The 22,459-nt window shown below is 56.0% G+C and overlaps 1 protein-coding gene across 1 annotated transcript in view; it reads right to left on the bottom strand.

Annotated features, from left to right (window-relative positions):
* The window catches only part of TMEM132D (transmembrane protein 132D), a 603,276-nt gene that overhangs the window by 6,412 nt on the left and 574,405 nt on the right, over positions 1-22,459 (bottom strand). Inside the window, exons 6-7 of the mRNA XM_047698327.1 lie at positions 4,665-4,870; positions 2,555-2,831 (exon numbers count right to left, since the gene is read on the bottom strand). Coding sequence (XP_047554283.1) covers positions 2,555-2,831; positions 4,665-4,870 — 483 coding nt within the window. The remainder of the gene's footprint in view (positions 1-2,554; positions 2,832-4,664; positions 4,871-22,459) is intronic.

The following is a 22,459-nucleotide window of genomic DNA, read 5'->3' as shown; positions in this document are numbered from 1 at the left end:
GAGGGCTCGCTCATGAGTCTGGAGCTGCGTGAGCAGTCTCCATTACTTGTGCACATGTGTACTTCATTTAAAATTATTTCCCTTAAATAATTGGTGTAAGAAACTTCACAGCAGGGACGCCTGGGTGGCTCAGTGGGTTGAGCCGCTGCCTTCGGCTCAGGTCATGATCCCAGATTCCTGGGATCGAGTCCCGCATCGGGCTCCTTGCTCAGCGGGGAGCCTGCCTCTCTCTCCGCCTCTGCCTGCCTCTCTGCCTGCTTGTGTTGCTTTCTCTCACTCTCTTTCAAAAAAAAGAAAAAAAAAAAAAAAGAAAGAAAAAAAAAAAAGAAACTTCACAGCAGCAAGGGAAAATGGTTCTGATGGGCTAGTGACGTATTTATGTTTCTGTCTTACATACGTGCACGGCTGACCGGAGGCTGTCGGTCCGCGTGTCACCTGAGTCGCGTCACGACAGGTCACATGCCACACCCTGGGAAGCACTGAGCATTCGGGGGATCAGCCTGCATCCCCAGCACACAGAGCTGGGGGTCCCCACCGCCGGTGCCAACATCCCGGAGTCTCATTTCTCCCGCGGACGCCTGTGGCACCCCAGGGAAACCAAGCTTATGCATTTCGACCCTGCGGAGGAGAGATTCTGCTTCTGTGGAACCCTTTGTCCCACTCACCCCTCACTCAAGTTCGAAGAGTTGAACCCTCAGCCTCCACCTGGACACGGCTTCCAGCTTCCTTTACCCCACGTTCCCGACATGCTTCTCTCCGTGAGGTGGTGCTGGTATTTACGAAGGCCTACGTCGGGATGGCGGTTTTCCCAGAACCCCTGAAATTCGTGTATGTGATCTGTGATCCTATCCAAATACCACCTCGGTCTCTGAATCGGGTTGGGACAATCAGGACGGCAGTGAGCGGGGGTTACGAGCCCCCGGAAGGAAGCGGACAAGCGAATGCACAGCTCGGGAGGGCTCAGGGGAAAGAAGAGAAGGTCTCAGGTCCCGTGGCCCCACCAGGACGGCGTCCACATCGGACACATGGGAAGCCGGCCCACGCCCCCGACCAGAAGCCCGGACCTGTGTCATGGCCCTGGTGTTTATGCCACTCTGTATGGGCCGGGCTAATGCTGCTCCTGGTTCCGGTCCCCACGTGGGAGGAATTCAGCTCTTCGGTTTAGATCTTCCAACTGAAAGTTAGTGGTAGAGGTTTTAAGCTCTTGTCTTGGGGGCAGATAGGTTTGGTTTGACATAAACAAAACTTTATTTTTTTAAATACTTCTTTATTTTCCCAAGATTTTATCTGTGTGTCCAACACAGAGAGAGAGCACGAGCAGGGGGAGCAGCAGAAGGAAAGGGAGAAGCAGACTCCCCACTGAGCAGGGAGCCCAGCAGGGAGCAGGACCCTGGGATCATAACCTGAGCTGAAGGGAGATGCCTAACCAACTGAGCCCCCCAGGAGCCCCAAATAAATAAAACATTATAATGGAATTAATGGCCATCCTTAAAAAAAACAACAGAGAATTTCACACAAAAAGATTTCTCGCTTTTCTGGAGCAATCTGCAACATCTGGCCATGCTAGATTTGCATTTCCTCTGGCCCCTCCTCCCTCGCTGCACTCCTCACCGGCCCCTATTGTGTCCCCAGCACTTGGGGCCCAAGTGGGCTTCTGTCTTTCGGCTCACGCCCAGCCTGCTTTGCTGTCACCTTCTCTGGTCTTAGAGATCACTGGAGCTCAGGACCCCTTGGTCACTTCAAACCCATCTATTTTCCTCCTTGAGCACAATGGTCTCTTTTTAAATACCAGCCAATTTTCTGGAGCGGATGTGCTCTAAATCTGGCAGAATCCAATACTCCCACTGACGAGGCTTCCTTGCGCCCAGCTGTGGCAGAAACCCCACGGAAAGGCCGGTGGCCCGGTCGGGGGGAGCTGCTGCTGTTTGTTCTCAGACAGGAGGTAGACGACTAAACCCACGGGACCTCCTGGAATGGCGTTTTGGGAAAGTGTTTGTTCCAAAACCTCCTGTTAAATCCTGGTCCTGTCCAATCCGTCCCTAGCTGCAGGTGCTCCCAAGACCGCGAGGGGCATAATAACTGTATTCCTCTCCTTGGCTCTTTTCTGAGATCCCCTATTTTCGCTGGGCCTGGGGTGGGACTTGAGGACATGTGGCATCACGGCAGGATGGAACGCCGTGACACCAGGCGATGGTCAGTGGGGCGGAGGGCTCAGTGAGAAGCCGCTGGCCATGCCCCTGCCCACGGCTCCCATGAGGCCAGCTCAGGCCCAGAGCCTTCTCCCCACGACGGCAACACCCAGCATGGCAAGGAGACGGACAGTGCACTGGGGTTTCAAACATGACGCATCCAGAGGAACCAAACAGCATTTGTCGATGCAAGCAACAAAGGAGCAACTTCGAGACTCTTGTCACATCCTTACACCCCCGACAGTGTTCAGGAGACAATCTGGTTCACTCTAGCAAGAGATGTCCTAAGCAATGACGAACAATTCTCCTCTGGGCAGAGAAGGGGCAGAGGGATGGAGAGGGCCCTTGCTCTGGGGGTTGCTCACCTGAATGGTGGTCATCCCAAGCTCCTGGCCGACGAGGACCTGTCCCCCCTGCAGCTTGGCGATGCGGGGCTCCTCTACCTGCATGAAGTCACCCACCAGCTCCGTGATGTCCACCTGCCAGTCTGAGCCCAGCAGGTGGGCCAGGTGGCCGCCCCGGTCTGCCGCCTCGGCCACGAACTGCGTCAAGACGCGCACCATGGCGTGCTGGTACTGGAGCGTGCAGCCGCGACCCCCCCTCCTGTCGTCGTCCTCTTCCTCCTCGCTGTCCCGGACTGGCCTGTCAAATGGTCAGGTCGGGTTAGCGGGTGCTGACGGTGGCCAGCAAAGGTGAGCGGGTGGGGAGCCCAGCCCGGCGGGGTGAGATCCTAAATAACCTGACCACAGGGGTGACACCGGTCCTGACAATCGGAAGGGGCTGGTGTGGTCAGCAGAGCTCCCAGGGGTCCCCACCTCCCAGAATGCAGTCAGCAGAATCCCGCCCCCCCTCAGAGCGCAAGCTGCACGTAGTAGTAACCTTCCCACTGCGGAAGACTGTAGCCAAAGTGACAGGTTGTGACTTCCAGGATACGGCTTTAAGAAAGACCGTGACTCTTCTTGCTTCGTAGTCTTTCCTTGGTTCTTCTCTTGCTTGCCCTGAGCAAGCGAGCTGCCATGTCGGGAGCAGCCCCGTGGAGCCAGCCAGAAGCCAGGACAGCAGCTTCTCACACCGTGAGATCGTATGCGTCTTCTTTAAGCTCCTAAGTCTGGGGACCCATCATTACATTGTGCAGCTCAGCTGATAGGGCTGTGGGGGACCACGATGGCCCCATCAACCAGCACGCATGGGGGTCAGTATCGAACTCGAGGTAATGGGACAGTAAGCACAGAAAGGACCGGGATGCTTTGGCTTGGGGACAGACATTAGCTGCTCCCTTTGTGTCTGACGCCTTCTGTCCAGCCAGTTCTTCCTGGCACATGGCGGTCTCCATCTGAGCAATAGCCCAGTTCTGTGGCCGGATCTGAGCGGACACCGAGATGGGCCACGATCAGACAAAGCCAGTCCTCTGGTGCATCCTCCCGGCTGCCGCCCAGCTCGCAGCCTCAATAACCACTCCTAACCCCGCCCTGAGACCCCACACCTAAGGAGAGGGTCCCACCCCAGCTCAGCCATAGAGACCCTGCAGAGGGGTCTCTATAGGGTTCATAGAAGGTCACTGCCGAAACTATCTTCCCGCCACGCGTGGGACCCGCAGGCTGCATTCTGGAAGCTGTCCCCTCCTCCAGAGGCAGAGAGACTAATGGGGGTGGAGCTCCAGGGGAAGGGACGTAAAGGGCACCCCTCGGAGGAATGCCAGCTGTCCTCCCTGCTGAGCAAAGACACCAGGAGTGCTCCCTACTCTAATTCCACATACGCTCACTTTTGACTTTCTATAGGTGTCTGGCGTGCTGGTCCTTGTTGTCTCTGAACAAAGAACCTGACCTCTTGCTATTCTCCTGGTACCTGGTGGCCCGTGTGGATAAAGGACACCTTTCCCTCCAGCAGATACCTCAGGGTAAAGGACCAGACACACGGGGGACAGTCTTCTGACCTCATCTCCCCGAGACCAAGCAATCTCTGAACTTCTGGGCTGTGGGCACAGAGGGGCTGCTCCCAGGTCTCTCTAGGGGACCTCTGTCATTCATGCCATCCCAGAATCAACTGGCCCCTTCTTCCAGTATCAACCCATTGATTCAGGTGAGGCTGACCTCTTCCAGGTGCTCTGACTCCAGCCAGGGAATCGTGCCAAAGCCTCAGCGGACAGTGTGCTCTATGTCCTCACTACACTGATGGCCTTGGGGACAGGCACACAGCCCAAGAGAGGCCAGCATAACTCTAGGGCCTCTGCTGGAACCAACGGGAAGGAAAGGATGCACTTTCTGCAAGTCTGGAACTGCAGGAGAAAAGCTGGTAGAGGACGAGGCCAGCACACGCAAGCCAGCCCACGAGGCGGGGACAGACTCCATCCTGAGGGTGCCATTTGCAGCCCCGGGTCCAGTCATGCCTGAAATTAGCTTCCCTGCAAATATCTGTCTTTAGCAGAAGCATATTTGACTCTGGTCTCTGATAGGAAGTCGTGACTAACACGCCCACCTTTTGTTGGAGACGATGGGTACCCTCCAGCCCTTGATCTGGTTGAGCTCAGTGTCCGAGACCTCGATCTGCAGCGGGAGCCGGGGCACCCACACGGTCATCTCCAGGGGGCTGCTCAGGTGCTGGTAGGTGAAGTTCACCACCACGTTCACCTTGCCTTTCATCTCCTTCCCGTTGACGAAGACGTAGTCACATCTGTCAGACACCTGTGAAGAGGAGAGAGGGGTGGCAGGCGGTGAGATCTTCCCAAATGCCATCGCTGTGGGAACAGCAGATGCTGTAGGGGTCTGACCGCTCCTCCTGGGACCACTTCTTCCGGTCTGCATGCAGCCCTGCCCCCCAGGTGCCACAGCCAGGCAGCCGAGCTTTCCTGCTGCATGTCCTCCGGCAGATGGCCCTTAGGCATTGGGAGCCGTGCCCTGAGCCACTGGGTGCTGCATGCTGTCTGCCCACCTTGGCCTGCTGAGCTCTGGTCTGCCTGGAGGAGGGGCACTGTGTGCACAGCCACCAGCCCGAGAGCCTCCTGCGGGGAGGCTGAGGCTAGTTTCACAGGAACTGCGCTGCTCTGCTCGGTATCCCCCAACTGTGCATCCTGTGCTCTTCGGCTCCTGTACGGATTTCTCTGGAAAACTTCCATCTCAGCTGCGGGGGTGGCTGTGACCTATACTCTTCATGGTTCCTTACTGAGTCCCGTGGGATTTCTCCCCATGAGCCCAGCAGGGGCACTGCCCCGCTGGTGTCTCTTCCTTCTGTGCTCCCCACCCTGCCCCACTCCCTCACTCTGCCTCCTGGAGCCCCTCCCCGGCTAGGTCCGTGTCCGGGGCTCTGTGCCCTGGACGGGGAGACACAGGCATTTGTTAGCTCCTGCCATCCAATGGGTAGCTCGAGACCAGGCCCTCCCCCAGGAAGGGGCAGAGCCATGGCTGGGCACTGGGGGTGCAGCTGTGCCATCCACATTCTCAACTCCTGCCCCGTCCAAGACTGCTCCTCCCTGCTGGCATCTGAGAGAAGAACCAAGTTCAGTGGAAGGACCTCCTCCTCTTGTCTTTGCTTTCCAGCAATCTGGGTGTATGTGTGTGTGTGTGTGTGTGTGTTCCTTCTCATCTTAAACCAGACCTGGGTAAGTGTCCTAGGCTAATTCGTGGCCCCTAAGATGTCAGGTCCTGAGTCTCCGGAACCTGTCAGTGTGACCTTTTCCGGTAAAAGGGACTTTGCAGATGTGGTTCAGTTAAGGATACTGAGATGGGCAGATTATTGGGTTATTGTCCTGGGGGGCCCCCAGGATCACCTGAGCACCCTCACAAGAGGGAAGTGGAAGGAGATTGGTGGCTGTGGCTAAGGAAGGCCACCCAAGTGGGATGCCACACTGCGGGCTCTGGCAACGCAGGGCAGGATGGAGGCACATCCAGAGGGTCGAAAAGGCAAGGACAAGCCTCCACCTCAGCCTCGGGAGGGTGAGCTGCCAAAAATGCTTCCCAGTGCCTGCCCTCCAGAACACACGCATGTGGAGCCCAGGCCTGTGCTGGTGTGCTCGGGCAGCCCTCGGACGTGGACACAAGCCTGAAGTGAGCAGAGAGGGAGCACCCGTGTGGTCAGAGAGCTCTGACCACGCGCCGGGATCAGCAGCTGAGCACAGCACGTGTGGTCTCAGCACACACGAGCACCCAGGAGGGAGGGGGGGTTCTTGTCCTCGGTTCACAGCTGGGCAGTCTGATGCCCCGAGATGTTCGGTAATGCTTCCCAGGGATGCACAGCCGGTAACATGAAACCCAGACTCCCGCCAGGCCATCCCAGCTGCCTCCGCCTGCGGGTGCAGTACCCCTGCCTGAATGGGCCTTGCGGGCTGGATTCCTAAAGGATGCACCCCTCCCCCCAGCACTCGGAGGGGTATGGAGAAAGCAAAGCAGAAATGATCACGTAGTTCCCCATCATGAAAAGCACTTCCAACGAAGGCCCCTTTCATCCGCGCAGTTAGGCAGCCGGGATGCAAAACACACAAAGGGGAGCCTGGAGGTTTGGCGTCTGGGAACGATCAGCAACAACCCTGGAGAGAAACGTGGACCCAGGCCCACGGATGAGTCAGAGAAAGTTGTCAGCCTGAGTATCTGCCAATAGCAAACTACTTCAATCTGATGGAAAGGCCCGATGGAACAGCTCAAGCGGCTTTGTCACCATTGTGGCCTGGCCACCACGCCTGAAATCTCAGGGTTTTTCTCTTTCAAGTCTTCCAGCAAATCAGGCTGATTGTCACAGATGAGCTGACTGGAGGAGGGAGAGGGAGGATGGGCAAAGAGAAGGAGGAGGAGAGGGAGGTGGAGAGGGAGGAGGGGGAGGGAGGGGAGTGGGAGCAGGTGCACGGGAAGGAAGAGGGAGGGAGAGGGGGAGGGATGTTGGGAGGGGAGAGGCAGGGGGAGGAGGAGGGAGGGGGAAGAGGAGGAAAAAGACTGGGGAGAGAGGGAGGGAGAGAGGGCGGGAGGTGAGGAAGGAGGGAGGTGGAGAGGGAGAAGGAGGAGGGAGGGAGGTTGGGTTTGGAAGATGGGTTTTCAGGGCCTTGGGCTGCTTCATGGACGTAACTTTCTGGCCCTCTTGTTGAAGGAGGTGTTCAAGGACAAGGGGGTGGGACAGCATCTCAGGCAGGCCTGCCACTTCGACCCCCCAACCCCCGCAGTGGAAGACACAGCAGGGCGGGTACTAGCGTAGATCATGAATACAGAGCTCAGTCTTCATGTTGTGTTATGTAATTCAGTGTTTATTCCTCAAAGTAATAAGAAGGAGGGGGAGCTAGACATTGATAAAAGGGGGAGGGAAGGCAGGACTTCACACCCAAGCAGTGTCCTTTAAGGGGCGGATGGAGCCGTGGCATCTGGGGCAGGAACTACAGTGCTAGGGCTGAGGGCAGAGTGCTGAGGTAGACGCATGCATGTGCGCGTGCACATCTGTGTGGTGTGTGGTGTGTGTGTGTGCGTGTGGTCATGTGGATGTATGCGGGATGAGCATTGCATGTGCGTGTTCACATTCATGTGTGCACACACGTGCACACAGGTGTGAGTGTTCAGGTGCACGTGTGTGCGCGCGTGTGCATGTGTGGGTATGCATACGCATGTGTCTGTGTGCACGCATGTGCACGGTTGCGCACATTGTGTTTCTGCGTGTGTGGGTATACGTGCATATGTGTTTGTGTGTGCATGTGTGTATGTGTTCATGTGAGTGCATGCGGGCAGTGCACAGATGTGTGCGTGTGCGGGTATACACATGCACGTGTTTGTGTGCATGCCTATGTGTGCATGCGTGTGTAGTATGCGCACAGATGTGTGCATGTACAGGTATATGCATGCACATGTTTCTGGGTGTGCCTGTGTATGCATGTGCACACATGCATGTGTGTGTGTGTGCAAGCACAAAGTGTTCATGGCAAGTAATAAGAGCACCAGCTGTCTGACGGCAGGGTCTGTGAATCTCCGCCCCTACACTTCTCCGGGTTTCCGTGCACGGCCAGAGTCCGCACGTGGCAGGGAGCACGACGGCTTGCCAGCAGCATCTGGCCCTAGTTTGGGCACATAGTGGGGCTGTGCTTCTAGCTCACATGTTGCTAGGGACGGGACCCTCTTAACAACAAGTTGGGAGCAGGAGCCACGTGTCACCTCCTCGTGGGACCACTTAATTTCCCAAGAGGGACCTTCCAAGGCTCCCCGTCCCTATCCATGGTGCCAGCACCGCTGGCGGTGGTGACTCCAGCCAGGAGTCCAGCAGGCCACGCCGCTGAGCTCAGAGCCGCCCACAAAGCTGCAGAGACAGGCATCAGGCAGCCCGGGTGGCAAGCAGAACTGTCTCATTTGAAGTTGCTGATTACGGGTTACGTTCCTTCACGTTAGCCAAGCTATCCCACCCAGCCACATGCACAGACACGTCCTGAGGACTGCATTAGTAGAGAAAGAATGCACCGAATTCACAGACTCCGTGGGCTGCGGCAGGGTGAGTAAGACACATGAAGGCAGATGAAATAATGAGAGGGGGTGCTGGGAAGATCCTAATTCCTGAAAACACAAAATGAGCCAGGAATGTGACTGGGGTCTGCCCCGGGGGCCAGAGGTCTTGGTTATAAACAAGCATCTTTCCATGAGGCCCAACTTAGGGGACCCCTTCCCCCAGCACTGCCTCGTGCTAATGGCTTTCTAATGATGGAAACAGTGTGCAAAGGAAGTAAGTGAAAATCAGGGATGAATGACCCGTGGCTTTGCAAGGCTGCACCTTGGAGGAAGCTTTGGGGAGGTTGGTGGGGATCGGAGGAGAGAATGAGAGCCCACCCAGGAAGGACTCTGGCAGTGAATGAAAGGGGGTGTCCTGAGCCTCTGTGCTGGGGAGTTGGGGGCATGACACCTGCCTGGGGACCCTGATGCTCACAATTGCATGGTTTTGGGGACCCAGCACCCCCAGGTCCTGCTTGTTGTCATTTTCACAGGGGCAGCGACCTCAGCCTGGGGGTGTCCGAGATCTTTCTCTGCCTATGACTCAGCTCGGGCTGCGAGTTGGGGGGCTGCTGCCCTGCTGGCTCTCCCCATCCTTCATTGATTCTGAGTGTGCCTGTGTGGGGGAAGCAGAAAAGGGGTGTGTGTGCAAAAATACCCAGGAAGAGGGAGGGGGAGGGAGGGAGACTCACATGGCAGATGTCATTCAGTTAAAGACTTTGAGATGAGATTATCTTGGATTTGGGGGCAGGCCACAAATGTCATCAGCATCCTTGTAAGGAAGACACAGAGGGAGACCTGAGAGACAGAAGAGGAGGAGGCCACGTGTAGGTGAAGCCAACGACGTGGCAGGGTCACGGCCACTCGGGCAGGAGGGCAGGAGGCTGGATGCCAGCATCCTCCCAAGAGGCAGGAGCAGACCTCCCAGGGGCCCCCAAGGGGGCATCATTTTGGCTTCTGGCCTCCAGAATTGTAAGGAAAGTATTTCTGTTGCATTACGATAGCAAACTCATGGTCCTTTGTCACAGTGGTCACTGGAGACCAGTCCCCCCCGCCCCGGGGCATGGCTCTCCCTGCCTTGTCCCCTACTTACAGGCCTTCCCCTGGGGCGTTCCACACCGAGCCTACCACAAGGGTGCCGGCCCATGCTTGGCTCCAGGCAACCTGACCAAAGGCTGGGTCCACTCTGAGTGAGGAAGACACCTGCCGAGTCCTCCCCAGAGCCCACCTGGGTCCTCCCGAATCCTGCGGCCCCCGTAACAGCCAGATGGGCAGGACTTGTCCCACCTCCAGGCTCCCGTCTTCCCCTCCCTCTCCCTGACATTGCCAGATGAATGGACACACGGATCAGTCCAGGTGAGTGGACAAGACCTGCCCGTTCCTTCCGTATGATGCTGCACGGTGCTGAAGGTGGGAGGGAACAACTGGGGGGACTCGCCCCTCTTTCAGACTCCGCGTCCAGGCAGCTGCCCTGTGCCATGGTGAGGATATCATCCAAACAATGGCCCTGCTGTGCACAATCCCTCACTTGAGCCAGTTTAATGCCATCTCTCTTTTCTGTTCGAATGCTCTAAAAATTCAAATCTTATTTAAATATCACCGACATTCATGGTAAAATGTGTGTTTTTCTGATGTTTTCTCTTTCCTTCCCCCCCCCCCCAAGAGCTAGAGGTAAGGATGTTAGAATTCTACCCCTCCACCCAGATTTGGCAAAAGTAAACAGCCTATCGGGATATTTGCATCCAGTTCTCAAGGGAGGTGTTACCTGTTTGAGATTAGTCTTTATCCTGGACAAAAATCACACCATTGATAATAGTGATAGCAACGGACGCAGGGTCTAATATTTGCTGAGTGTTTGTTATGTGCAAGGCACCTATGCTAAGCATCTCACACCCAATTCCATATAATCTTCCACATATGTCTGTTGGGTAGGTACTGCTGTCTCATGTTCCAGAGCAGAAACTGAGGCACACCCTCCCGTGGCTATGCAGGACATGTTTCACTGGGCTAATGGATCAGAAGATAAATTTACTGGCTTACCAGGCTAAGCTAATTTATCGGGAGGCAACTGGCATCTGTTAACGCGAAGTAGGCAGGCTTCCACCAAGGGACAAGCAAGTTTTCAGTGAACACACGGAGGGCAGAGAGCTGTGGCAGTGTGCAAAGGGAACGAGCGGACTGCAAATCGGACGGCCCTGAAAGGGGCTCACCTGTGTGCCCCCCTCATTTCCCTCTGTGGAAGCCATGGTTCCTAGGACCTCAGGATGGGACTGAATTTGCAAACAGGGCCTTGAAGAAGTGATAAGATGTGGCTTTTGTCAGGAGCAGGACACGCAGAGGCCTGGGGTGCTCGTAAGAAGGGGGGGCATGTGTGGACACAGGGAGGAGGCAGCCGTCCCCAAGGACAGCAGCCTCAGGAGAAAGGCGGCACCCCGCCCTTGCACGTCCAGCCCCAGAATTGTAGGAAAATCAACATCTGTTATGTAAGCCCCTGGCTGGGGTATTTCCTTATGCAGCCGGAGCTGAACCCTAAAGCCTGTTTTCCCACCACGGGAGGAGATGGTCTGCGGGCAGGGGGCCCCCAGCACCCAATGGGGCTTCACACAGCAGCGGTGAGAGTGGGTGCCCAGGACTGCTCTGCCGCTCCTGCCCAAGGTTTACATTCAGGGACTTGACTCATCCCCGCTGGTCACCTCGCAAGGCGGAGTTCCCACAAGGCCCACTGTGCAGAGCAGGAAACTGAGGCATTGGGTGACCGGTTTGGGTTTGCATGGCTGGAAAGCACTGGGATTTGCACACAGGCCATCTTGGCCCTCTTCTCCTGGCACCACACCCGTGTGACTGCAGAGCTCTCTGGGGAGCAGACCCCGAGGCAGAAGGTCAATCAGGCAGCAGCTTCCGTGGACGGAGCAGGAAGGGGCACAGAACGGGCGGGGGGCTCTCCAGTCCAGTGCAGACCTGGAGAAACCCCTCCCAGCTACAGCAAGGGGCCCGGGGGCAAGGCTGGCTGCCCACGGGGGAAACCACATGTGGCTGCCAGTAGCCAGGGCCTCATGCCTCCGTCTTTGTCATCCATTGGCTGGGGCCACCAGAGCAACAGCACGGCTCAGCTCAGAACCGAGGCACCCAGGGAGCTCAGCTACCCACGCTCCTGAGCATAACAGAGAGCCCCTTCTGGAGGAGCATCCGCGGGGCATCCCCTCCCCCAGTCCACATGGGCTGTTTATGTCACCACACACGGATTTTCTGGCATCTTTGGAATCATCTGTGTACAACAGCCTAATTTTCCCTCTAAAATACTAAATTTAAGTTCCCAGGAGGCTCTGTTATTTTAAAACCAAAACCAAACCTTTTGCACGAGCCCACGTTCCCACTTGTAGCGTTCCCCTGGGTCAGAAGGAAGAAGACACTCAGGGAAGGCTCTTTTGTCTTTGTTCTCAACACGACTCCACATGGGGCCGGTGCCGTGGGTCACAGTGGCCTCTTGGCCCACGCCAAAGTGGGCGTCCAGAGCCACGCACAGAGACTCACGCACATCTCCCTCTGGGGCTCCTGGAGGAAAAACTCCCCGTTATGTGCAGACGCACACGAACAAAAATACAGACATGGGGTTTGCGGGGGGGACTGGAATCCTTGTGGAAAGCATCTCCAGGACTGGCTTCTGGTCTGCCACCAGCACTCAGCTTTTCCTTGAAATACCTTCGAACGGTTCTCGGAAGCAAGCAGCCCCCTCTGGAAACTACCAAATGTGCGTCTCACTCTCTTTCTTCCCTTATGGATGGCATGATGGTCTTGACCATGAAGGCACAGCCAAGGTCAGGAGGAAGTGGACGTGTGCTTCCTTTTGGGCCTGAGTGTCCGTGTTCCCTTCGTGATCCGTGGAGCTCCTGCAGGGACAGAGCCCGGGGGTATGGAGCCCGTGTCCCCCACACTCCAAGCAGCAGCTCCGGAGCCCAGCGTGACAGTTCCCTTTTGTGGAAACGCAACACAGGAGACGCAGGGCCTCAAGCGTGGGGGAGGGCCGGCACTGTCCTGGAGCTCCAATCGGGGCCGGGCTCTGTGGGGCGACCCTGCAAAGCAGAGGTCTGATGTGCCCCCTGCACCTTTCTGGGCTCTGCCTCCCAGGCTCTTCCCACTTCCTTCCGGGACCTGCGGGCATCACCCCGGTGCCCTCACCTGCTGCGGGGCAGCGGCTGGTCTGTGCAGTTTCTACTCCACACTCACGGAAGCCGCTGGGTTAAAGCTGTTCAGAATGAGGGTTCCGCCACCCAGGGCCCCCTCCTCAGAACCCTGGGTCTCACGCCCAACGGTAACGCCTCACATTCAGAGGGACCCGTGACAGCAGAGCAGTGACCTGTGCAAGGGGACACTGTCTCCGTGTTTGTAATTCTGGGGCCGTCTTTGTTCTTGGAGGTCCGGGCGGGGAGTCGGGGGACGGCTGCTGTATCACGCTGCCTCCGTGGCACCCCCTGGGTCTCTGCTCCCCCTTTCAGCAGGGGCTTCGAAACTTTGTATCTAGTTACAATCCCCCCTATTCCATTCTCTCTGGTCCAATGACCGACGCACCTGCCTCCCAGCTGTGCCCTCAGTGATATGGGGCAGGGAGGAGGCAGCCGCCTTTGCCAGGGGCAGTGTGACTTCTAGGTCCTTCCCGAAGATGTCTGCAGGGTGGGGAGGTGGCTGAGCATCCCAGAGACGGATCCGGCTTCTATTCCTCATGTCCTCCTACCCAGTCCTGACACTGCCCAACTCCGCGGGTGTCGTGGGTCCGACAGAGCAGAAGTGACGTGTGTCACTTCCGAGGGGGGCACCAAGAGCCGGCGTGCATTCTCCGTGATCTTTCCTCCTGCCTGGGAGCCCCGAGATGCAGGCGCCCTGAGATGCTGGGCCATCTCTGCTTCTGCGGAGGATGCCCTGCGGGGCACCCGCCAGTGTCTGAGAACAGGGGGTGTGGGCTGAGGCTCTACCTCTCGTACACGGCCTCGTGGAGCCCACTCTGCCTAACTGGTGTGGTGGGGAAGACCTGTCTCCGATCCACAGCATCCTCCAGGCCTGGAATGGCACCCGGGGCCCACTGGATACGCCCTAACATACTGATGAACGAACGGAGGTGAGACCCACTTTGCAACGGGACCTGATGTTGACTGGTGTGGCACCAGATTCCCTAAGCCCGAGGGTCCAAGCCAGTCAGTCGGTCATCGCACCTGCACTGTTTGACGAATATTCCGCAAGGCTTCCTTTAACATCCTGAAAGGGACTCACAGGTAACAGAACTCACCTACAAGACGCTTTATTAACATTACTGTCCCTGACTGGGTCTACAGTGCACATGAATTTATAAGGGAGTGACGCCCGTTTCGAAGGGCAGCTTCTTCAGCACGACTCACCAGGAAACGTCGCGAAGCTCCCTCCCCGGGCACTTGGACCCAACCAACATGAAGACCACCCCCTCCCCGCAAAGGCAGTGGGTCCCAGGACTAGGGCACAGAGAGGCGGCTGCGGCAGCTCGGTGCCGTGCCCATGAGGAGACCTCTCTAGGCGGGCGACAGCTCCTGGTAAAGTCACCCACAAACCCAAGTATTCCTTCGAATTACCCTGTGTTGGCTCCTGAGAAATTCGGTGTGCTGCGTATTCAGCTGTGGTCCAGATAATAGGGGCACCTGTTCCCCCTAGAGGGACATGTAAATGTGAGGGATGCGGGACATGTTTTTACAGAGTGAGACTGTTGGGGACGCCACGCTGATGGACATTAGCGCCTCTGACTTTTGCTCACGAAACGCACAAGAACAATGCAGCGCTCCTACACTTTGGCCGCCCCCCCCCCCGCCCCCATGGCAGGCTCGTCCCTGTGGCCATCCGTGGCTCTAGACTGGACATTTTATCCTTAGAGCTGACCCTGCTACATCCTTGGAGGGCGCTCAGTGGCCCCAGTGCATAAGCTTCCGTTGCCCAGGTGCCAGCGTTCGGGAGGAGAATCACTCCGGCAGACGAGCCAACAAGGGTGAGGTGTCTTCACAAGGACCAGGGTGTGCCTAGGCAGCCCTTCAGCTTTGTGGCAGAGGAAGGAAGCAGCAGCAGCTTCTGAGAGCAGCAGAGACAACACACATTTTTCTTCCACGCTGCGAGAATGAGCCTTCCTGTTAATGGCTCTCCTCCCCTCATCAATCCCTATCCCGACCCGCTGTTGGTGCTCGTGTGATCAGCATACAGCAGCCGCAATCAAGAGGCTCGCCTGCCCTCCTCTGGGCCGGCCAGTCCTCCGGCCACAGGAAGTAGCTGGGGCCGGGGTCTGGGCAGGATGTCCTGCTGGTAGAGGACGCCCCAGGCTTGAGGCTGACCACTGCTGAAGGTACTCCTCTGAAAGGAGAGGGCATCCTCCCTCCTGGCAGAGGCAGCCATGCGAATGGTGCCCTTCCGCCAGAGTCCTGCAGTGCACAACCTGTCCAACCACACAGGGCGACTCTGGAAGACAGCGCTTGACTCTGTAGCATGGAAAACACACTAAATCATCCCATCACCAGCCCCGTTGCCAAAGGCATCATGGGCTCTTCTCAATAGTTGCTTCCCGGGCACTGAGCCTTCCCTCCCAGGCTGAGTGTGCTGGGTGTCACCTCTGCCAGCCCTTCTGGGACTTCCGTCTCAGGCTCTCCCAGTCAGGGTTTGCTGGCGAGTAGGACGGCCTGCTCTCACTCGTGAGACCATCTGCTCACCTGCTCCGGCCTCTCTCCTTCTACGGAGCTCCCCTCGGCAAGTCGCCGAACATGAGGGCTCCCTTCCATGCCTGTGCCATTTTCCCCACTTGTAGGGAAGGAAATCCCAGGAATATTCCACGAATGGCAGCCAGACAGACAGGTGCAGACCAGGAGCTCCGACCCTGGCTCCACATTTTACCGACCTGATGCTGTGAGCTGCTTGCCTCACCTGTGTGCTCCCCACCTGTGTGCTCCCCACTGTGCTCCCCACCTGTGTGCTCCCCACTGTGCTCCCCACCTGTGTACTCCCCACCTGTGTGCTCCCCACTGTGCTCCCCACCTGTGTGCTCCCCACTGTGCTCCCCACCTGTGTGCTCCCCACCTGTGTACTCCCCACCTATGTGCTCCCCACTGTGCTCCCCACCTGTGTGCTCCCCACCTGTGTGCTCCCCACTGTGCTCCCCACCTGTGTGCTCCCCACCTGTGTGCTCCCCACTGTGCTCCCCACCTGTGTGCTCCCCACCTGTGTACTCCCCACCTGTGTGCTCCCCACCTATGTGCTCCCCACTGTGCTCCCCACTGTGCTCCCCACCTGTGTTCTCCCCACCTGTGTGCTTCCCCATGTGCTCCCCACTGTGTGCTCCCCACTGTGCTCCCCACCTGTGTACTCCCCACCTGTGTGCTCCCCACTGTGCTCCCCACCTGTGTGCTCCCCACTGTGCTCCCCACCTGTGTGCTCCCCACCTGTGTACTCCCCACCTATGTGCTCCCCACTGTGCTCCCCACCTGTGTGCTCCCCACCTGTGTGCTCCCCACTGTGCTCCCCACCTGTGTGCTCCCCACCTGTGTGCTCCCCACTGTGCTCCCCACCTGTGTGCTCCCCACCTGTGTACTCCCCACCTGTGTGCTCCCCACCTATGTGCTCCCCATTGTGCTCCCCACTGTGCTCCCCACCTGTGTTCTCCCCACCTGTGTGCTTCCCCATGTGCTCCCCACTGTGTGCTCCCCACCTGTGTGCTTCCCCATGTGCTCCCCACCTGTGTGCTCCCCACTGTGTGCTCCCCACCTGTGTGCTTCCCCATGTGCTCCCCACCTGTGTGCTCCCCACCTGTGTGCTTCCCCATGTGCTCCCCACCTGTGTGCTCCCCACCTGTGTGCTCCCCACCTGTGTACTCCCCACCTGTGTGCTCCAGGACACAGGTGCAGACCAGGAGCAGATCCCCACCTGGAAAATGGGAGTGATAGGCTAGCACTCCCCTCAGGGAGACGTAGGGTTGAATGGTGGTCCCTGGAGGCATGGGGAGCAGGTCCCAGCATGTAGGAGAGAGAGTAACACAGCGGGCTGACATGATGGAAACCCCTCTGCTCATCACCCACAAAATCCACAAGCACCAGCCAGCCCTTCTGGCAAGGCCGCTCTCAAGTCCGAGTCTAGCCCAAGTCCACATTGTTGCAGGATGGACGGGTCCCCTGCATCATCTCCCCAAGCAAACACCACCAGTTCCCCGAGGTCTGCACTCCCGTTCCCCGGAACCAGCCGAGACTCCTGGCTTCAAGGAAACCTGAGGAAAGTTACTTTCCCCTTGATCCTGGCAGGACAGCCTAAGCCAAGCTGCCTATCTGTTCTCCCAGCCTGGTCTTGGTTTTGGAGTTTGGGTTTGGGGAGATGGCTCAGATCTGAAACCTTTGGGCAGCCTGCTGGGGCGGGGCAGGCGTGGCCCCACAGGAAGAGGGAAGACCACGGCCCTACTCAGGCTGGTGGGGGTCAGGTGAACTCTTCCACCCCCTCTGCCATCCGGGGAGCTCTCTCGGGCCACCACCTCTGCTCGCTCACTCAAACGCGTTATTCTCCAAACTTTAGCAATGTTCCATCCACCTGCAGAACAACATCGGAATCAGACCTAACCTATAGTTCTAATATTTTGATAAAGATTTTTGACCTGCTTTTCCCATCATTTGGTTCTGACATATTGTGAATGGAGAGAAAGACTGAAATTGTACAACGAATGCCGGAGACCCACCCCCTAGTTTTTATTCGTTTTTCCTGTATTTGCTTTATCACAAATCTCTCCGAGTTCCAACCCTCTGTCCATCTTCTTTTATGATTCATTTCAAAGGAAGCTGCAAACATCAGTACCGCTAACACTAAATGCTTCACCCTGCCGCATCTCTGCTCCCTCCCTCCAGGCCCACCCCCCTCCAGGCCCGCTTGCAGCCCAGTTCTGCCCGCTTCCGAAGATGCACAGGCCCCTGAGTGTGCCCCACATGCTGGGATCCAAGAGCCCAAAACAGCAAGCTCTGTCACATCATCCATCCTCCCTCCTCCACCATTTAGAAAATTCACCAGTAGTGATTCATTCCTTTGGCAATAAGGCTCTTGGGTCCCTATTAACCCCAGAGTGAGCCATCCTTAAGTCTTTCTTTAAATTTTGCCGCCTTTATTTTTCTGATCAGTGACAGACTATGACAGAGATACAAATGAACGTGAACCCTGTATGATAGTATGAGTAATTGCAAAGCAAGCATAGACCCCAAATCAAAAAATAACTCATTGCCTCAGCAGAAGTAACTCAGTGTTGTAATAACACCGTCCCTCTCTGTCTCATCAGAGGTGCCTAAGTCAGCAGAGAAGAGGGGCCGAGATGCTGGCAGGAAAGGGGAGGGGAGGGCCATGCCCTGCCTGCCTCCTCCGTTGGCACAGACCGCCCAGCGCGAGTGAGTCAGCCGGGTTCATGCTGCTCGCACACCTCCGTGGGCTCCAGACACTACACAGGTGCGTGGGGGAGAGAGTGGGTGCTCTGCCTACTGACACGGAGGGACCACCAGGGCGGACCCCTCAGGGGCAAGGCACCCAGGAATACCACTGTTACTTTACACCATGTGAGTGTATCACCAAATCGGAGTAAATGATAAAAACCCAGATCTCCAGGACACTCCGCAGACCTTCCCCACTGTGTTGGCTCGTGTCTCCCAAATTCTTGTCTACCTAGAGCCTCAGAATGTGATCTTGTTTGGAAATAGGATCTTCCCATCTCCCATCCCCCCACCCACCATCCCCCCAGCAACCCTCAGTTTGTTTCCTAGAGTTAAGTCTCTTATGATTTGTCTCCCTCTCTGATTTCATCGTTATTTTATTTTTCCTTCCCTTTCCCCAGGGCTCCTCTCTTTTGTTTCTTAAATTAAAATACGAGTGAAATCATATGGGATTTGTTTTTCTCTGATTGACTTACTTGGAACCCCTTCCAGTTCCATCCTTGCCGTTCCCCCCACCCCCGCGGAAATGCTAACCTCCCCCCCACCCCCATATCACAGCCCTGTTTCTAACCTTTGGTATAAACGGGGTCACACCATGTGTTCCTGTCTGGTTTGTGGGAACACGCACGGTTCACTCATCCATCCTCCCCTGTGTGGACGTCTGGGGATTTCCAGGTTTGGCTATGACAGGTGATGCTGTCACAGACAGACGTGCACCTGTCCTTGGATGGACACATGCAGGCATTCCAGTCGGGGGCGGGGCTATCTGGGGGTGGACTCAAAGCCTCACAGAGTTTCCACATCCCTGCCTGCTTGGGCTCCCTTGATCACTTTTATTTGGACAAAAGTGCACAGAGCATTCTTTTAAAACCCCAGACTTATCCAATTACTACCACATTCCTCTCGGGACACCATTCTGAAAACTCCTCGGTGGTTTTCCATCACTTTGGGATAATACAGTAAATTCTCACTGTGCCCCACGTGGTCTGATGTGGTCTGGCATCCGCTGGCTTGCCAGGTCCCACCGGCACGTGTCCTCCGCAGCCCCTAAGTGAAAGGAAGCAGGCTGCATACTGTGTGACATTGTGGCGAAGGCCCAATGAAACGGTGAAAATATTGGTAGAAAGATCCGGGGTTAGGAAGGAGGGAGGGAGGAACGGCAGAGCACATATTTTCTTTGGGGCAAAGACACCGAAATGGTGGCTACGTGTCATTCTCCATTTGACGAAAGCCCACAGAACGCACAACACAGAGCAAACCTCGAGGGAAACCATGGGCCTTCATTACTAATAAATTATCAATATCGGTTCCAAAAAGTCTCCAATGGTACCTAGTATTTACTACGTCCCAGGTGCTATTCTAAGTGCTTTCCATGTTTCCTATGACCTTTGTAACAACCCCATGAGGTAAGTGTTATTACACAACTAGCTTATGGGAAGGAGACAGAGGCACAGTGGGCGGGAGCTGATGGCCCGGGTCTGAGCCGGCGTGACCCCGGGCTCTCGGCCGGATTGCTCAGCGCACTCTAACTCGAAAGGCCCCGAGAGCACCGCTGACTGCTGGATCTCCACTCTACCGCAATGAAAGAAACCCTGACATCAATGAGTATGTCTTCTTCCTGTGATTTTTAAAATTCATAAAGCTTTGTCATGTGTAATGAATCTTTCATACTGGCTTTTCAAGTCTGGGTACCTCACTGGAGATTTTTCTTTCCGATTGCTAATTGCTTTGGCATAAGAATGGGAAGTTGACACCGGCTCACAGTTTAACAGGGAAACGGAACCGGGGCGCCTGGGTGCTCAGCGGGTTAAGCCGCTGCCTTCGGCTCAGGTCATGGTCCCGGGGTCCTGGGATCGAGCCCCGCGTCGGGCTCTCTGCTCAGCGGGGAGCCTGCTTCCTCCTCTCTCTCTCTGCCTGCCTCTCCGCCTACGTGTGATCTCTCTCTCTGTCAAATAAATAAATAAAATCTTTAAAAAAATAAAAAAATAAAAGTGAAACAGAACAGAAAGCAGCAGGCACCTGTGAATGCCTATACTCGGAAGCCCCGCCCACACCTGTCGAGTTCCCTGCCCTTCACCCTGAAGGTAACGATGGTTGGTATAGGCTCCTGTGAAGCCTTTCCAGGAGTCTAGACATGCACGCACACACATTTAAGCATGCATTTTCTTACTCTTTCTAAAATCACGATGGCCAGCATCTATGTTGTGCCTTTTTTCCCCTTAAAAACATTGCTTCTAGATAGCCCTAAATCCTTCTCGGTAAATTTCAGTGTGCTGATACTCAAAAGTCTACGAACCCAAGTCATACTTTTGCAGATGATGGTTAAGTGGAAAATGGACACCAATTTTCCTTTCAACATAGAGGGTGGGCAGAAGCAAGGTGTGTTGTGAATTATTAGGCAGTGTCTACTGGGCAGCCTCCCTAACAGCTCCAGGACGCCTGACTCAGCAGCCCTGAGTGCCAGTGATGCCCCTTCTGTCCAGCCTCTGTGCTCCCCCTGGGCGAGGGAGGTGCTCTCTCTCGTTCTCTGCCCCTTATGCCCTGCTGGGCCCTGGGGTGGTGGCTGGATGCTCTGATTTCTCGAGACGACAAACACAAGAGTATCCCACTGTCCCATGGCCTGTTGGACCGGCGTGGGTTCTCCGATCACTTCTCCATTAAGTGATCCACCCAAGGGCCTTTTAGAGAACACAGAATTAAACAGAATTAAATGGAATTAAACAGAATTAAACAATGCTGTTGCCAGTTAATAGGAACGCAGAAGGTACTTGGCACTGCTGGGTGGATGTCAAAACAGGGCTTCGATGAAACGCTGTTGAGTGCTACGGGCCACAGAGTGTATGGGACGCTCTGGCCATCCGCCCCAGGCAGCGGCACAGTCCGCCCAAACTCACTGCCTGCGCTGGAAGAGTCCAGCTCTGACACAGGCTGTGGCTCCCATGCAGGGACATGCACAGGTCTCGGGAAACCACGTCCGTTTCTGCGCTCACACGCTCAGGTACCTCCCACTTCTGTGCTCACAGCAGTCCGTCTTCCACAGGAGCTGTCTTCCAAATGTTCTTGGAAAAGTCTTCCTGCCCCCGTATGTCGGTGCCCAGAGGGAAATCATAGATTCCATGTGGCCCTTGCCTTTTTGAACCGTCCCGCAGGCTGTTCCCCGAAGGGAGGGTGACTCCACGATTGAGGGGATGCTCGTGGGGCCAGAGAAGAGGAGGAACTGGAATGACTGATAGAATTCCAGCTTGAGACATAGAAATGGGGTCTCCTGGCCCAACTTTGTATATATAAAGGAACGCAGCTGCCCGAGCAGGAGGTGCCGGAATTAGGAGCCACTTTGGAGTTGAAAAAAGGTCACGCGGATCAATGAAATTAAGTGCTCCCCGACATGGCTTTGGCTAGAGCCGTGGGCGGGGCACACGAGACTAAAGAAATTCATGCATTCAACAACTATTTAATGAGCAGCTTTTGTCCTCAACACTAGAGATAAAGCAGTGAATCACAGAGCTCAGGTTTCTGATTTCAAGAAGCTGATGGTGTCATTGGAGGCAAAGGCATAAATCCAGACAGGGACAGGGTCTGAGAAACGGAACAGAACCACTCACTGCAGATGGACGTGGGAGACGGGGCTGGTGGGAGGGGCGGTGGCCCCATAGGGAGGCCATGTTCTCACGGACACCTGAATCTTAAGTCGTGTGTCCACCATGGGGGGACCTGAGCAAGAGCATTTATTCAGAAGAATGCAAAAATCAGAAGGTGGGAATGGGCATGGAATTCTGGAGAAGTAAAATAAGTACAAGACACGTGGACTGAATCTCAGTGATAGGAGTAGGGGCGGCGGGGGGGGGGGGGGGTCGGCAAGGCCAGATCACACAAGGCCTGAAGGTCCTGGTGAGGAGGTTGGATTTTATGAAAGCCCTGCCAGGGGGTCACTAGGAGGTTTCGTGCATGGGAGGGCTGCAGCCCGGGTCAATTGTTGGGAAGCCCTTTGGACACCTCAGTGAGGAGCGGACGGCAGGAAGCATGAGCGGAAGCATCCTCCAGTGGGGAGTCCCGCCAGCGGTGACTATCTTCAGAGGGGCGGGCTAGCTGCCTGGCATCAGGGTACCATCTGAGATGCGTTACAAAGGCAAAAAGGTAACTTCGTGATGGCACAGCCTGGCAGACATCCCCTTAACCAAGGAATCTATACTAACACCATATTGATGAAAAGCACACCCTCCCTCCAATCATGAGAACACACCAGACAGACCCAACCCAAGAAGCCTCCTGTGACATATCTGACCAGAGCTCTTCAAAAATGCCAAGGTCATGCAATGAAGAAACGGTCCCAGATGAGAGGAGACTTAGCAGAGGCAAGTGAGAATGTCCCACCACCCTACTTGCC

This window comes from Lutra lutra, chromosome 12 (genome assembly GCF_902655055.1).
Source record: "Lutra lutra chromosome 12, mLutLut1.2, whole genome shotgun sequence".
Lineage (NCBI taxonomy): Eukaryota > Metazoa > Chordata > Mammalia > Carnivora > Mustelidae > Lutra > Lutra lutra.
Note: the sequence above shows the minus strand (reverse complement) of the source record. Positions and strands in the feature narration are given on the sequence as shown.